The 17,421-nt window shown below is 38.6% G+C and overlaps 1 protein-coding gene across 3 annotated transcripts; it reads left to right on the top strand.

Annotated features, from left to right (window-relative positions):
- On the top strand, positions 1–16,156 carry LOC110194346 (zinc finger and SCAN domain-containing protein 23-like). 3 transcript variants are annotated; one of them, XM_020966594.2, is made up of 4 exons: positions 1–140; positions 9,094–9,599; positions 10,064–10,211; positions 13,082–16,156. In XM_020966594.2, the coding sequence occupies exons 2-4, from the start codon at positions 9,198–9,200 to the stop codon at positions 13,681–13,683; spliced, it is 1,152 nt and encodes a 383-aa protein (XP_020822253.1). In that variant the 5' UTR covers positions 1–140; positions 9,094–9,197; the 3' UTR covers positions 13,684–16,156. The 3 variants fall into 3 exon arrangements, with proteins under 3 accessions (XP_020822253.1, XP_078011801.1, XP_078011802.1); XM_078155675.1 differs by having other exon boundaries at positions 12–105; XM_078155676.1 differs by lacking the exon at positions 1–140 and adding an exon at positions 7,544–7,944.
- Positions 16,157–17,421: the final 1,265 nt, after the last annotated feature.

The following is a 17,421-nucleotide window of genomic DNA, read 5'->3' on the forward strand; positions in this document are numbered from 1 at the left end:
CAGACTCCGAGCAAGGGGCTGGTCTCCGCAGTTTACTTCCGGGGTCCTGGTTGTCAAGGGTTTCGGAGGCTCGTGGTCTGCGTCCAAGGGTCCCTCCCTCTCCAGGTCTGAATCTTCCCCAAACACCCCGGAAGCTCGCGGTGAGTGGGATAGTGTCCCTTTGGACCGTCCCAGGTCGGGGGTGCGGAGGACCCCCCTTCTCCTTCCGTCCCTCCCTCTGCAGCCGGAAGCGCTGCTGTTTCGGAGAAGAGGCTGAGCGGGCGGGGGCTGCGAGGATACCTGGGTGGGGCCGGGCGGGGGAGGGATCGGCGGCCCCCCTGGGGCTGAGGCGGACTACCCGCTCGAGCCTCCTGTCCTTCCTGTCGCCTGTGGCCGGGGAGGCCGGGCTGCGGGCCCCGGGCCCCGGGCACAGGCGTGGCGCCCCGGGACTTGGCGGAGCCTCGGTCTACTGTGGGCTTACTTTACGTTGTAAACAGGGCTAATTTGAATCAGTTTTTTTTCAAGCTAGTTTGAATGTAATTTAATAAAGTCCTACCTCGGCTACAGTTTTTATTATGATGCCTCATTGTAGCTTGGGGGTGTCTGGGTCTGGGGAAGGGTAGGGAGTGCCCGCAGAACACGAGCTGTTCAGGATTCTTCTCCTTGGCTTCAGTTGTGAGAAAATACTGAAATACTTAAGTATTTGTGTGTGTGAAGGACCAACCTAGCTAACTGAGGAGAGGTTACCCCCCGGAAATTATCCACCTGATGAGGAGTTTTTTCAACCATAGCAACTCAAAATGACCATTTCCTAAGATGGACAGAGATTTCCATCTCCATCAGTGGAGAAAAGAAACACCTGTGACATCAAGTATTCCAGATGTAGGAAGTAAATATTCATAAAATCACAGAGTGTAGGAGCTGGAATTTAGGTATTGTCTAGGGTCTAGGCCAGCTCCTTCAGTTGACAGATGGGAAAACACGGCAAAGAGGTTCGGTAAATTTATTTGCCCAAATTGATACAGTGTATTTGTAGTACAGGTAAGATTATAATCCTGGCCATTGATCCCCAGTCCAGTGTTCGATCTACTCCATCAGGGATTCTTTGGTTTTTGAATTTTTTTATCATAGTTTTTGTTTTTATGTCATATGCAGTTTCAAATATACTCCTTCCTCTTAGTGAACCTTTGCTTTGTAACAGCAATCAGCAAAACAAATGCATCCACTCCATTTCAAAAGGTATTCAGAGTAAAATGTAAATCAGGTATAGAATAACCATTTCCTCCACACAAAATAGATGCTTAACTGGAGATACTCACAAATGTACATTAAGGGAGATACTCACAAATGTACATTAACAAAGACCTTCAACAAGCAAGTATATGCAATATTCCACATCCATAGTTTCCCCGACTTTAATGAAAAAAGGTAAATTTTTTCAACTTTCCTCTGGGTCTAAACGTGGTCACTATAGTCGTGTAGTGCTATTAGTTATTATCTTTTGCATTTAATTCTTGATTTTTTCTTTTTTCCCCCAATTTTATTAATTTATTGATTTATCAACAATCACTTCCATATGCTTTTGAGTTGAAAATTTTTCTCCCACTCCCCCCCCCAAGAGGCACACAATCTGATATAGGCTTTACATTTACATTCCTATTAAACATATTTTCACATTAGTGAAGTTGTAAGTAAAAATTAAAACCAATAGGAGGAACCATCAGAAAGATGAAACAAAGCTCAACAGAAGGTAAAAATAAGTCATAGCGATTCGACTTCCATAGTTCTTTCCTTGGATGTGGACAGCATTTTCTATCCCGAGGCCTCTGGAGATGTGTTAGATACTAGTAATGCTGAGAAGGGTTCAGTTTAACAATATTAGTCACCACATAACATGGTTGTTATTGTGTACAAAGTCTTCTTGGTTCTGCTCACTTCAGTCAGCATCAGACCATATAGGTCTTTCCAGGTTTTTCTGAAGTCAGCCTGTTCATCATTTCTTATAGCACAATAGTATTCCATTACATTCATATACCGCAACTTGCTTAGCCATTCCCCAATTGATGGGCATCTTCTCAATTTAATTCTTCATTTTTTCCATCCTTTAATAACTAACTGGATTACCTCTGATCACAACCTGGTTCTCATTATTAATGAACAACTTCCCTTTGCTACTATGCATGGATGCTTATTCTCTTTTCAATCAGGTTAGGATTTAATAGTAAAGAAGATCCATAACTGAGTGCGTTTATGGCTCTGTTTTGGATCTACAAACCTACTCAAATATTTGAATTTTTTTGATGCTATATGTATACATATATGCATGTATGTGTGTATATATTCACCTACTACTGAATTAGGTGCTATGGGAGATGTAACAGTAGATGTTCATACTGTCTGGAGTTTATAGTCTAGTGGGGAGATGGTAATGGTAACCCACAATTATAGGACACGTTAAAGCTTTCTCCACTACAATCCTGACAAGTAGGTGGCAGATAAGTCATAAGAACAGAAAAATCAAATAATAATAAAGGTCTGTATCTGACTGATTATAAAATAGTAAGTTGTGGGAGTTCAAGTTAGGGCAATATCATTGTGGGCTGGAATAATTGGGGAAGTCTTCACAAAGAAGAACCTTGAGCCCAGCCTCACACATGAAGATGAGCAGGATATGGTTAAGTAGAGAGGAGGCAAACAGAATGAGCAAAAGTGGAGAGATACTTGGAAATAGAAGAGGACCCTAGGTATCGTCTAGTCCCATCATCTTATTTTACAGAGAAGGAAACTGAGGCCAAGAAAGGTTAAGTAACTTGCCCAAACTAGCTAATGGTTGATCTAGGTTCAGGACTAGAGCCTGAGTCTTTTAAGTCCTCTTTCAATATTCTTTACACTGCATTTTGCATGTTCAGGGAACAGCAAGGACACCACCGTGGCTAGGCTGAGAGCTCATTTATGGAAGTACTGGGGTAGCATCCCAGAAACAAAGATGGGGGCCATATTGTTAAGGACTTTGACTACCAAGCTGTATAGTTGTGGTTTTTTTTTGGTAGGCAATGGGGTTAAGTGACTTGCCCAGGGTCACACAGCTAGTAAGTGTTATGTGTTTGAGGCCGTATTTGAACTCAGGTCCTCCTGAATCCAGGGCTGGTGCTCAGTCCACTGTGCCACCTCACTGCCCCCAAGCTGTATAGTTTTGACTCCATAATCGTTAAACATTAAGGAGCTATTGAAAGTTCTTGAGCTGGAATTTGAATTGATAAGAGTATTTTTAGGTGTTTGTTGTTTTGCATTATTTGAAGTAACTCTGTTAGAGTTATGGTGAATATAAGAAGCTTCAGCTTGACTAGAGCTAGGGAAATTTAACTGTAGCTAAAATGTACATGTATTAAAATGTATTTTCTTGTGTAAAGAAATTTGTTAATTGTGTATCTGGTGGGTATGAGGTACACAGAGGCCAGGGATGTATTGATCTCTGGTAGACCATCTGTGATAGACCAAAAATAGTTGTAACTCAGGACTGCATGTAGCTTTTGGACATACTGTGAGTTTGGAGAGAAAAAAAATTAGAATGTTTTGGAAAGTCTTAGGTGACTGGTCTGCTAGAAAAGCTTTATGGACAAGAACAGGAATCATAGTTACAGAATTTGGTATTTGTAAGAGAATCCGGTGTACTTCTAGTCCAACTCATACCTGAAAGGAATCTGTACTATAACATCTATGCTCTGTTTGAAGACTTCATGGGAGAAATCCACCACCTTTAAAGGCAGCCCATTTTACCTTTGGACAGCTCAGATTATTACAGAGTTTTTTCCCTGACATCAAGCCTAAATTTGCCTTTCTGCAGCTTCTACTCATTTCTCCTGGTTCTGGCTGCTAGGGCCAAACAGAAGTCTAATCCTTCCTTCACATGACAGCTCTTCATATAGACCTCTTATGTCTCTCCTGAGCCTTCTCTAAGCTAAGTAACCCCATTTTTTTCTTTATTTTCTTCCCTGAGGTAATTGGGGTTAAATGACTTGCCCAGTGTTACACAGTTAGAAAATCTCACGTTTCTGAGATCGGATTTGAGTCCTCCTGACTCCAAAGTGGGTGCTCTATCTACTTTACCACCCAGCTGCCCCAACTCCAGTTCTTTCAACCAAACTTTCTATGACATGGATCCAAGTTCCTTCCTCATCCTGGTTGTCTTCCTCTGGATAATTTTCAGCATATCAATGTCTTTCTTAAACTGTGATGTCCAGAACTGAACATAGCATGCCTGGTGAAGTCTGACCAGGGCAGAATACAATGAAACTATTACTTTCTTATTCCTGAAAGCTATGCCTCTCTATGTAGCCCAAACCCTTATTAGTCTTTTTGGTTCCCACCGGTGACTCAGTCAGCAAGCACTGTATGTCAGACACTGTGCCGAGTGCTGGGGATAAAAAGACAAAAGTGAAGCTATCAGTGCCCTCAAAGAACTTATATTCTAATGAGGAAGACAACATGAATACATATACATATAAGAAATATAAAATGATTGCAAAGTAGTTTTGGGAGGGTAGTTAACTGGTAACTGTTTGGGGGGGTGGTGTTAGGAAGGGTTTCATTGTAGAAGATGATGCTTAGAAACAGCCAGTGCAAAGGCATGGATAGGTGGGAGACTGGAGTGTCATGTGTGCAGACCAGTGAATAGGCCAGTAAGGTCGGATCGTACAGTGTAAGGAGAGGAGCACTGTGTAACAAGAGTGAAAATGATAGGAATGGGTCAGGTTGTGAAGAGATTTAACTGTCAAAAAGAGGAAGTTAAATTTGATCTTATAAGTAAATAAGGGGTAGTACAATCAGAATTGTAGGAAAATTCCTTTGGAAGTAGTCTGGAAGATAGTTTTGGAATGGAGAGAGGCCTGAGAATGAATTGAGCTTGTCCATTAAAACCCTCAGATCTTTTCTAAACAAAATGATGTCTAACTATGCCTCCTCCAACTAGTACTTGAGAAGTTGAATTTTTGTACCCATTCAGCAGATTAGATTTTGCCCAGTGCTTCAGTCTATCAGGATATTTTTACATCCAGACTCTTGTCATCCAGTGTGCTAATCAACCAGATTTGTCTCTCTCCAGATTTGAAAAGCATGTGTGTCATCTGTGCTTTTATCCAAGTCATTGATGAAAATGTTAAACAGCACAGGGGCCACAGGGATCCCTGAGGTACTCTGCTGGAGACATCTTGCCATGTTGACATTTAACCATTAGGGCAAACCACTTCTCCTCTTTCAGCTTCAGATTCCTTATCTGTAAAATGGTATTCCCATGTAAATAATAGTACCTACCTTAGTTGTTGTGAGGATTAAATGGGATAATGTGGAAAGTGCTTTGCAAACTTTAAAGTGCCATATTAAAAAAAAAGTAAAAAACAAGACAAAAAAACCCCCTAAGATCTTGGAAACTGGTCCCATCACTTCCTAACAAAAAGAGAGAGAAGAAATGGAAACTATCAGATTTTATATTCTTGGGCCCAAAGATTACTGTGGACAGTGGCTGCAGCCTTGAAATGAAAAGACCTTTGCTCTTTGGAAAGAAAACTATGGCAAATTTGAACAGCATACTAAAAAGCATCACCTTGCCAGCAAAGGTCCATATATTCAAAGCCACAGTTTTTCCAATAGCAATGTATGGCTGTGAAAATTGAACTATAAGGAAAGCCGAATGCCATAAAATCGACACTTTCAAATTGTGGTGCTGGAAAAGACTTTTGAGGACAGCAAGAAGGTCAAATCAGTCAATACTTAAAGAAATTAATTTAGGCTATTCACTGGAAGTCAAATACTGAAACTGAAGTTTAAATACTTTGGCCACATAATGAGAAGATGGGAGTCATAGGAAATGACCCTGATGTTATGAAAGATTGAAGGCAAAAGGAAAAGGGGATGGCAGAGGATGAGATGGATAGATAGTATCATGGAAACAACAAACATGAACCTGGACAGACTTTGGGAGATAGTGGAGGATAGAAGGGCCTGGTGTGCTTGGGGTCGTGAAGAGTTGGACATGACTGAACAACTGAACAACGACAAATAAATGCTAGATGTTACTACTACTACTACTACTACTACTAATTATAATAATAATATTCTACCTAGCTATCTGCTTCTGAATTAATAGAATTTTATTATCATCTAGTCCATATCTTTCCATCTTCTTTACAAGAATAACATGGGATACTTTATCAAAATTTTAAAAAGAAAAAAAAACAGATCAAAAGAGAACTTAGGATATTCTGATGGAGTTCCCAACCTTATATCAAGGAATCTGAATTCTCATTAAGTGAACCCATATTCTCATTAAGTGAAAGGCATAATAAGTTTCCAAGGGATACCAGTTGAATTGGCAGATCAGATAGCTGTGAGGGGAATCTCTCCTTGAAGCCAAAGGAAGGTGAACCTCACTTCTTTAGATACTAAATAGGCTAAAAAAGGCTTGGAGGTAGAATTAAAGGTATGTAGACAATTCCCAAGAATAGCTTCCAGGACTAATTCCTTGGAAGAGCAGATTGTTGACCAAAAGAAAAGTAAATATATCATATACGAAAGTGTCAGTTTAATACTATAAATTAGAGGACCAACATCCTTATTTTAAAAATAAGGAAACAAGCCCACTAGAGAAGCTAAATGACTTCTCCAGGGTCACACATGTGGTACGTGTGGAGTGGGATTTGAACTCAGGTCCAGTAACTTTAAGTTAAATGCTTTTTTCCATTGCATCACTAATTAAGTACCTTGAAACTGCAGACAGCTAACTTACTTCAAATGCGTATAGTTTGTACTATTCAAATTCCCTCACACTATTAGAACTTGATTGTGTGCTGGACCTCTGAGCATACTGTCCTCCAGTGACCAGGGTGAAAGTTGGGCACTCCCAAAGAAGAAAAATTGGGGCAAGACTGTGAATTCTTTGGAGGAGAAATTCACCCCTTTCAGATCACCCTGCTGGTGGAAGCCTAAAGTTCACATCCCCAATTGTTACCTACCAGTTCCCAGGACATTCGCCCTCTTTTTACAGTAGGTTCAGCTCCTGGTTCATAGTTTCTCTCTCCATGCCAACTCTTTCTAGGGAATTTCAATGTAAATATTAAATATTGATGTTCTCTCAAATACCTTAACTTCCTGATTCCTTAATCTTCTCAACTCTCATGACCTACTTTTTCACTCCACTTCAGATTTCCATCCCACATACACAGGGTCAGTGAACCTTAGATCTTGCCATCACACAGAAGTGTTCCACTTTCATCAGTTGGTAAATCCACAGACATTTGTTATGTGCCAGCATTGTCCTAGGCACTGGAGATACAATACAAAGAATGAAACTCCCTATTTCCAGGGAACTTACATTAAATGGTCTTGATCTCTGAAATTTCTTTATTAAGTCATAAAATTTTGTATAAGTATGAAGAACTGTTACCATGTATCATAATAGTGGAGATATTAATACTCCTATTTAGAAAAGCTTTTATTTATCTCACAAAGTTAATATAAGTATCAAGTAAAATAATGAATATAAAATACTTTGTAACAATTAAATGCTATATAAATGTAAACTCTTGTTATACTTTTTTTTCTTTTTGGTGAGGCAATCAGGGTTAAGTGACTTGCCCAGGGTCACACAGCCAGTAAGTGTTAAGTGTCTGAGGCTGGATTTGAACTCAGGTCCTCCTGACTCCAGGGCCAGAGCTCTATTCACTTTGCCACCTAGCTGCCCCTTGTTATATTTTTTTTTCAAGATAGCCTTGAAGTTTGTCTTATTTTGTCATAGCCTCTTCTCTCCCAATAATGAATATAATGGAGAAGGTAGCATTAAGATATTCTTAATAATAATAAAGTATAATTAGTAAGTCATTTTTATTGACCTTTCTAGGCTCTTTTGTATCCTTGAATGAATTTACCTCCCCCAAAACAGCGAACATATCAAGAATGCCTTTGTCAGATTCGGTATGTTTATTGTCTCACAGAGTTCTGTCATGGGCCCTCTTCTCTCTTTATATTAATTTACTTAGCTGTCTCATGAATGTCATGAGAATTCCATAAAGGAAGAGTGGACTCCTTGGAGAAAACATGTAGCCATAGGACATACTCATAGTTCCAGGTTAGTGGAAATCCACTCTCCCTTGGAGAGATGTTACTATAACAACTCTCCTTGCTATAGCGGCTTAGAAGTCTTTTTAGAAGTTAATTAACTTTGATAATCAATGAAGAGTCCACCAGTAGGTGCTCATGACAGTTCTAGAAACCCTAGCGTCTTAGCTTTATCCCTAGAATCTTGAGGGGAGAAATATTCAGCTGCCCTCTGGGGACCAACCAGTCAGTGCAGTGATAGTTCAGGAATTACCTCCTGGACCACCTTAACCTCACCATGCCTTTTTGGAACTTCTACTCTGGGGTCTCACTGTCCTAATTAGTGATTACTCCAAGAATAGTTTTAGGAAAGCCCCAACAAGTGCTTCACTTTGCTCCTTCTTCGAACTATGAACTGTAATCAGATCAATTACTGTTTCCCCTGGAATAGAGTTTGTCAGTCTACTTCCCTGTGATTGTACTCATCATTCTGACTTTGACACCAAAACTCCTCTTCCTGGCTACCTCCCTATGTGTGTCTTTCTCCTATTAGAATGTAAGCTCCAGACAAGGCTTGTCTTTGTTTTTTTTTATTTGTATCCCCAGCTCTTAGCACAGTGCCTGACACACTGTAAGCACGTAATAGATGCTTTTTTATTTTCACTCATTCATCTAGTTTCTCAGAATCCTTCATATTTGTTATTTCCTATGCTACCATAATAATCCACTACATTCATATACTACTATTTGTCCAACCTTCCCTAATTCCCCAGCTTTGTTTCCACATCTTCCTAACTCAAAAAGTGTGGTTATGAATATTTTTGTACATATGCTAATCTTTCCTTTCTGTCTTACCTTGTCATTTATCTTGTATTACCTTCATCATACGAGTAACCATTAATCTTATACTCATTGTTTTTCCCTGATATTGAGGTTTATTTCTTTTAATGAATCATCCCAGTGTCTGCTTTTTATTAGACTGTTAGTATGTTTATACTTTCTCTATGTTAACAATTTATTTCTTAGATCCCTGGACTGCCCCCAAAGAAATGACCACGGGAAAATAATAAAAAAAGAACCACTACCACCCCCTCCTAGGAAGTGAACCTCTTAAACTCTACAGCCTTAAAATGGCAGCAGCTTTGACCCTTCCAGCGCCAGAGGAACAGGAGGAATTTCTGACAGTGAAGGTGGAGGAGGAGACTCATACATGGGGGCAGGAATCTGGACTACAGAGGAATGACCCTTATACTAGAGAGATCTTCCGGAGGCAGTTCAGGAGATTCTGTTACCAGGAGACCCCTGGGCCTCGTGAAGCTCTTCGAAGGCTGAGAGAACTTTGCCTTCAGTGGCTGAGACCAGAAGTGCACACAAAAGAGCAGATTCTGGACTTGCTGGTGCTCGAGCAATTTCTCAACATCCTCCCTGAGGAGCTCCAGACCTGGGTGTGGGAACATCGTCCCGTGAGTGGAGAGGAAGCAGTGACTGTGCTGGAGGATTTGGAGAGAGAGTTTGATGAGTCAGGAGAGCAGGTGGGAAATGGAGGTGTGAGCTGTTTTAGAAGAATAAGGGTTTGAACTAACTAGCAGGAAAAAAGAAAAACAGTGATAATTAGTAGGCATGGTTCAATTCTCTGTATTTTACTTTTTCTCCTATTTTTTGCTTCTCCAGGCCTCAAGGAATTAAATTAGACACTTGTTCTTCCTTTCCTGCCCTGTGCCCCTAGGGGAAAGTTCCTTGTGGTCTAGTTTCTGCTATATTTTTGCAAATTTTCATTTATTTATTTATTTGTTTTTTTTTTGTGAGGCAATCAGTGACTTACCCAAGGTCACACAGCTACTAAGTGTTGAGTGTCTGAGGTCAGATTTGAACTGAGGTCTCCTGACTCCAAGGCCATTCTATCCATTGCGCCACCTAGCTGCCCCTAGTTTCTAATATTTAAACTCTGGTTCTTGGTAATTGCTTCACAAACCTGACTGTATTTAATTGCCCCTAGGTTCCAACTCATGCTCATAAACAGGAAATGTTCTTGGAGGAGATAGTGCCTATGGAAGCAACACAGGAATCACAAAATATTCAGTTCCAGCCCTTGGAAACACAGATCCAATGTAAATCACAGGAGATGAATCCTGTTAAAGAAATTGGTGAGAAGCAAAATTTCATTTGGAAGCCCACTGCCCGCTAGAATTTGCCATTCTCTGGATATTTTTGTAGAAAACATTCTATAGAGACTCTGTCTATATAATATATATATGTGTGTGCACATTTTATATGTAGGGAAATTGAACAGAATAAACAAGATTTGATTTGCTAGACAAATGTTGTCTTTAACTTTGAAATATGCTACAGGTAAAATACCATTATAAAGACTGCCTGTATAACAAACAATGCTCTTCATGACCTAGTGGATGCTCATAGACAAGAATTGTTGCTCTGTTAACAATGAATGATCCTGTGGCATAATTGCCTTCTCTAGTTTGTCTCTATAGTAGTTTTTAAAAAATTATTTGTTTTAGTCAGCCAAAATCTTCCTTCTTCCTCTCCCTTTCAACTTTTCCCTCCTTTACCTCTACCTCCACCAGCCATGAACACACTACGAACTAACCCTATTACAAACATGTATAGTCAATACATTGTATACAATACATGTATAGTCAAAACAGATTTCTACATTGGTCATGTCCAAAAAGAATACTTATCTCATTCTTCATTTTAACTCCTTTATTTCTATATCAGGAAGTGGGTAGAATGTTTCATCATTAATCCTCTGGAATTGTGGTTGGTCATTACACTGATGAGAGTTCAGCACAATAATATTCCATCATATTCATATACCATAACTTTCCATTCCCCAGTTTATGGGCAGCCTCTGAGATTCCCATTCTTTGCCACCTTGGAAAGAACAGTAAATATTTTTTACATCCTTAGAGTTTGTTTTACTACTTTCTACTTTCCCTTTAATTCCCTCTCACCCCTTCTCCCTTTTCCTCCCTTTTCTCTGATGAGTGAAATGTATTTTTATACTCGCCTGAAAGTATGTGCGAGTGTGTGTGTGTTGTGTGTGAATTCTTTCCTCCTTTGACCAACATGAGCATGAGGTTCAAGTGTTAACCATTCCACCCCCATCCTTTCCCCTTTCTTTGTATAGATGTCTGTGTATGTACTGTAATTATGTGAGATAATTTTCCCTAATCCTCTTTTCCTTTCCCCTCTTCCAGTATATTCCTTTTCCTGTGTCTTTTCATTCTTCTCTTAAGATCATCAAGAATAACCATTTCTAGGCTTCCCTCAATTAGATTCCATCTATAATCCCTGATGATGATGATGGAATTCAGAGGGGGCACTTGTGTCGTCTCATATTTGAATGTAAGCAGTTTATCCTCATTTATTCATTTATCATTGTTCATTCATGTTTACTGTTTTATGTTTCTTTTCACTCCTGTGTTTGAACTTTAAAATTTCTACACAGCTCTGGTCTTTTCATCAGGAATTCTTGGAAGTCCTCTATTTCATTAAAGGTACATTTTTCCTTTATAGCTTTATACTCAATACTCTTGGCTTCTAGGTAATTGCTAAGTAATACAGGGTTAGAGTAACAGGTTAGTGAGAATTTGCTCAACTGTTATAATAGATGAATTATATTAATAGATACGAGGCTATTAGGTCAGTCATTCAAGAATTATTAAGTACTTACTTTGTGTCAGGTACTATGTTAAGTACTGGGGATATGAAGATTTGTGTATTAATTTCAAAAGATGAAAAGTCATTGAAGAATTGTAGAGGAATGGTTTGAAAGCAGGATTTGGGAAGATGGTGCCAAGATGGTAGAGTGATAGGAAATAATTCAGTAAGCTCCTCTCTACAAATTACTCCTAAAAGATCTAGAAAATGCATCAGGTTGAATTCTGTTGGGGAAATTCAGAAAAAGACGCAGTGAATCATTTGTCTAGCCAAACAGTATAGGGGGACAGACCGGAAAGTCAGCGGACAGTGACTTTTCCACAGTTGGACCGAGAGCATGCTGCATGAGTGGTGCACTCTAGCACCAAAGGAGAAGCTGTTCACCATGGCAAGAGAAAATCTCAGGACCTTATAAGTCACCCTGAGACCCTCCAGGGCACTTCAGTGGGGAGAGATACTATTTGGCAGCTTTGCTGGCTATTATCCAGTCCCGGTTAAAAATCCAGGGTTGAATGAGAAGGGGACTTGCAAGTCGGCAGTGGAGTTCCCTAAAGAGAGGCCCTGGGCTATGAGAAAGGAGGAAGATCAGAAGCTGATAGTAGCAGGAGCAACAGTAGTAGCAGTGAGAAATAATCCTGGTTAATTAAAACAAAATATTAAAAAAACCCCCCAAAACTTAGGAACCCTGATCGATACAATGACCAACCATAGTTCCTGAAAACTCATGGTGAAACATTGTCTACCTTTTGATAGAAGTGATGGACTCAGAGCACAGATTAAGACAAAACTTTTTTAGACAAGGCTAGAGAGAAATTTTGTTTTGCTTGACTATGTATGTTTGTGACGGGTTTTGTCATGTTTTCTCAATGATGGAGGAAGGGAATGGTGGTGCCAAGGGAAGTGGGAGGCAGAGAAGGCTGATCTTTGTTTGAAAGGAAAATTTAATTAAAATAAAACAGTAGTAGGAAACAAGGAATATGTCTACCTCTCTTCCTGGTCTTATGGGTGGAAGAGAATAGAAGTAGCTTCTAGTGAATTCATTAAACTATTCTAAATTACGCATGTTCTACTGTGATCATCTGTCAGGCTCTTCTTATTTTTGTCCTTTTTACCTGGCCTATTTATAGTACACATTACTATTTTTGCCATCCTACCTGAACCTCCTTTCTGTTTCTCCATCTAAGAACCTTTTGTAGTCATATTCAAATCATGTATTCTCAGTGAATTGGTTTCAGCTAAAATATCCTCTTTACCCCAACTCCCACCCTCGGGGGCCTTTCTTCAGGCCTAGAGAACAGCTGATATGTGTATAATCTGTTTTTTTAACTTTTAGATGGCAAGACCAGCATTGAGAATGGAGAGTTAGCTCCAGAGCAGGAAACTTCTACAGAAATGGATAGAATTGACAAACTGAATTGTGATATTCTCTGGGGTCCTGAATGTAGAGGAATGTGTGAACGAGAAGGCAAATCAGAAAGACAATGGGGGAACCCTGCAGTGGAAAGACCTTATGTATGTGGTGAATGTGGGAAAAATTTTACTCAGAATTCTATCCTCATTGAACATCAGAGAACCCACACTGGAGAGAAACCTTATGAATGTGATGAATGTGGGAGAGCCTTCAGCCAGAGGTCTGGCCTTTTCCAACATCAGAGACTCCACACAGGAGAGAAACGATATCAGTGTAGTGTATGTGGCAAAGCTTTCAGTCAGAATGCAGGGCTTTTTCATCATCTCAGAATCCACACTGGAGAAAAACCCTATCAGTGTAATCAATGTAATAAAAGTTTTAGCCGGCGCTCAGTCCTTATCAAACATCAGCGAATTCACACTGGAGAAAGACCTTATGAATGTGATGAGTGTGGCAAGAACTTCATTTATCATTGTAACCTTATTCAGCATCAGAAAATTCACGCACTGGCCGAGTCAAACTAGCTTCTTGTAGTAGAGACTAGGGCTAGATCTTCCATTTCTTTGGTACAGGGAACTCCCAGAAAAGGAGACCCTCTCTGTTGATAGAATTTGGCACTTCACAGTCTTAGAGTTAAGTAGGGGCACTGAGAGGTTAAAGGTCTTGTGAAGGGTTACAAAACAAGTGTGTGTCAGAAGTGGGACTTAAACCCAGGTCTTCCTGATTCCACGGTGAGCTCTCTTTCTGCTGTGCTGTGCAATAAGTGGGGCAAAATTTACAGATGCTAGAATTGTAGGCAGTTTTTCTGGGGAATCAGTTCTTTATTTTATCCTCCTTTGAACATGAGAATGAGAGGATGTTAACTGTGTTTAACTTTTTAGTATAATAATTTCCTTCCGGGGAAACCTAGTGGTGATGCCTAAACCATTCTCTGAGATAGGTGCTTATTTTAGACAATATATTAAATAGTGAAAGTAATTATTTTAATAATGTAATGAACTTTTAATTTAGAAGGAGCCACATTCTTGAGAGAATTCAAAATGCTACATTGATAACAGCTTTGTCAGGGTGCTGCTTCCAATACAGCTCAGTCATAGTGTATCCCTAATCAAAAATGGACATTAGTCAAATGTGCTTATCTGCTTGATACTGCAGCCATTAAGTTTCTCAGCCCATTTTTAATACTTCTGGATGTAGAAAATACCTTACAAATACAACCTGAGTCCAGTGTTTTGTCAGTTAATCTGCTTTGTTTAAAAAAAATGGAAAAACCAAAATACTTAGAAATAGCCTGATTCCATTCATATCTCCTAGTATAATGACATATCCTTAAAACTGCAGAAAGGAGAAAGCCACAACAGGCTATCCTTCATAGAACTAAATTAGTCAGCACTCCCAGAATTATAGAAAATATATTTTAGCAGTTCAGTGAGTAGTCATAACTTCTGCTGCATGTACTTACACAGATAACTTTTAGAATACCAATTTATACTTTGGTATTTCTGCAGATTCTTTCGGTGGGACTGTAGCTTACTCATAGTTTCATTTGTCATCACATTTAATCATTATGATGGTTTTTCATAAGCCCAGCTGTCATCAGTACTCCCTTTTTTTTTTAAATTTTATTAATTTATTTTGATTTATCAACAATCACTTCCATATGCTTTTGAGTTGAAAATTTTTCTCCCCCTTCCTCCCCCCCACCCTCCCCAATGCGGCACATAATCTGATATAGACTTTACATTCACATACCCATTGGGGCAGCTAGGTGGTGCAGTGGATAGAGCACCAGCCCTGAATTCAGGAGTATCTGAGTTCAAATCTGGCCTCAGACCAAACACTTGACACTTACTAGCTGTGTGACCCTGGGCAAGTCACTTAACCCCAATTGCCTAAAAAAAAAAACCACACATACATTTACATAGCCATTAAACATATTTTCACATTAGTGAAGTTGTAAGTAAAAATTAAAACCAATAGGAGGAACCATCAGAAAGATGAAACAAAACTCAACAGAAGGTAAAAATAAGTGATAGCGATTCGACTTCCATAGTTTTTTCTTTGGATATGGACAGCATTTTCCATCCCGAGGCCTCTGGAGATGTCTTAGATCCTCGTAATGCTGAGAAGGGTTCAGTTTAACAATATTAGTCATTGCATTACGTGTCTGTTATTGTGTACAAAGTCCTCTTGGTTCTGCTCACTTCACTCAGCATCAGACCATATAAGTCTTTCCAGGATCAGTACTCCCTTTTGAAACAATCACCAAGGTTCCCATGGAACAATCTGTTATATTCGCCCAAAGGTAAACTTTTTTTTTTTGTCAAACAGCATTGAATAACTGCAGTATACAAAGCCTTGTACTAGACACAATGAAGGGATAAAGCAATGTAAGACATCGTGGCAACCTCTGTGGAGCTGATAAGCTGGTTAGGAAGATGGAAAATAAAGAAAATGGCTTAAAACAGACTGCTGGAATTAGGAGGGAATTTAGAGATCATGTAGTCCAAGGATTCTTCACCTGCAGTCTATGAACTTCTTTTAAAAAAATATTTTGATAAGCATTTCCATGTAATTGGTTCCTTTTGTAATCCTGTGTATTTTATTTTGTGCATTTAAAAATATTCTGAGAAGGGGTCCATAGGCTTTGCCAAACAAAGTTAAGAACCCTTGATCTGGGGCCAAATGCCTCATTATAGAGAAGAGGTCAAACCTCTCTTTACCCGAAGTTACATATCTAATTTAAACTGAGACTAAACCTCAAGTATGTTAATTCTCAGCTTCTCCACTCTACCACACTAAAAATAAATCATCATCCAATGATAATTATAAGCATATCTTGTTAAAAGAAATGTGAAATGATTGAATTAAAAATCAAGAAATTATTTAAAATAATTTTATTATCAGATCATGTCAACTATGTTTCAATAAATATGCACTTTCTCTATCAATATTGTATGGTCCAATAAATGTCCTTCAAATTATTTCATTGCTGTATTTTAATTTGTTGCCTTTTCTATGTTTCTGTCTAATCCCCTCTTCAGCCTACATTATCCTCTTCATATTTAAAAGCTAGGAGCTTCCATAGCATGCCAGGAAATAGAACTTGAGCACCAACATTCATCCCACTATAGAAGAATGGAGTATTTAATAGATGTTGAGTAACTTTAGTCCAGTGTGTTGCATTGTTGTAGTGTCATTGTTTTTCTTTAGATTTGTTGTTCATTGTGATGATTTAAGGAGTTACTATTATCAGAAAAATACTAATTTTAATTTTTTATTATGGGACTATTTAAAAAATCTTAAATGTAATTTTTATTATGTGTTCACACCAAAAATTTTAATGGCAGAAATGAATAGAAAAATTCAATATAAAGCAACTTGATTTATGGACAATTTTTCAGGAACACATACTTTATAAAGTAAGAAGTATCTATAATATAATATGGACTGTGATAATAAATGTAAGTTTTACTCTTAAAGCAGCTAGGAATTTAGAAATCAGAATGCTGAAGCTGGATATTTGGTGCTTCCTTACATAATTTTTAATAGATTTTAAGTAAGTGAATCAAATTTTTCAAAAAGAAGAGTCTCATTCATGAGTGAGGGTTTTTAAAAATTATTGCTCAATATTTTATTAATCTTTTTCACATGGAATTGTACCATGTGACACAGAATTAGATGTGCACTATTCAAAATGCAATTGTTTTATTTGTTTTATGTTTTGTGCAATTGTTTTGTAATTTAAAATGACTCCTAGTTCACCAAACTAGTTTCCCTTATTGTCAAGGTATTGAACAGATTAAGAAAATTCTCCTATATGTTACTTCTTCCATTTGTGACACATTCCATATTAATAAGAAATAATCTTTGATTTGACTTATCACTGGTATAGAGATTGTTGTTAAACAATGCTTGCCTCTCATCACCTTTTTCTTCTGCTCTTATCTAAAAGCCTCAGGCAGTTTCTTTCTCCCCTCTCTACTCTTTTCTTAATCTTTGTTCACCTCTGCTCTTCATTATATAGTCTTTACTCCTTTCAGATTTTCCCTGGACCAATTTGACTCCTTCCTCTAATGAAAAAGACACAAAGCCACACACTGGCAAAGATTAAGAAGGGTTGTCTTAAATCCAATTAGAATGTGAGTTCGTTCGCTAACGCACTGTTAAATTTGTTGCGAACTGATCCAACCATTCTGGTGAGCAATTTGGAACCATGCCCAAAGGGCTATAAAATTGTGCATACTCTTTGATTTGTCAAT

Source organism: Phascolarctos cinereus, unplaced genomic scaffold, assembly GCF_003287225.1.
Source record: "Phascolarctos cinereus isolate Bilbo 61053 unplaced genomic scaffold, phaCin_HiC Scaffold_5;HRSCAF=322, whole genome shotgun sequence".
NCBI classification, from domain to species: Eukaryota; Metazoa; Chordata; class Mammalia; order Diprotodontia; family Phascolarctidae; genus Phascolarctos; species Phascolarctos cinereus.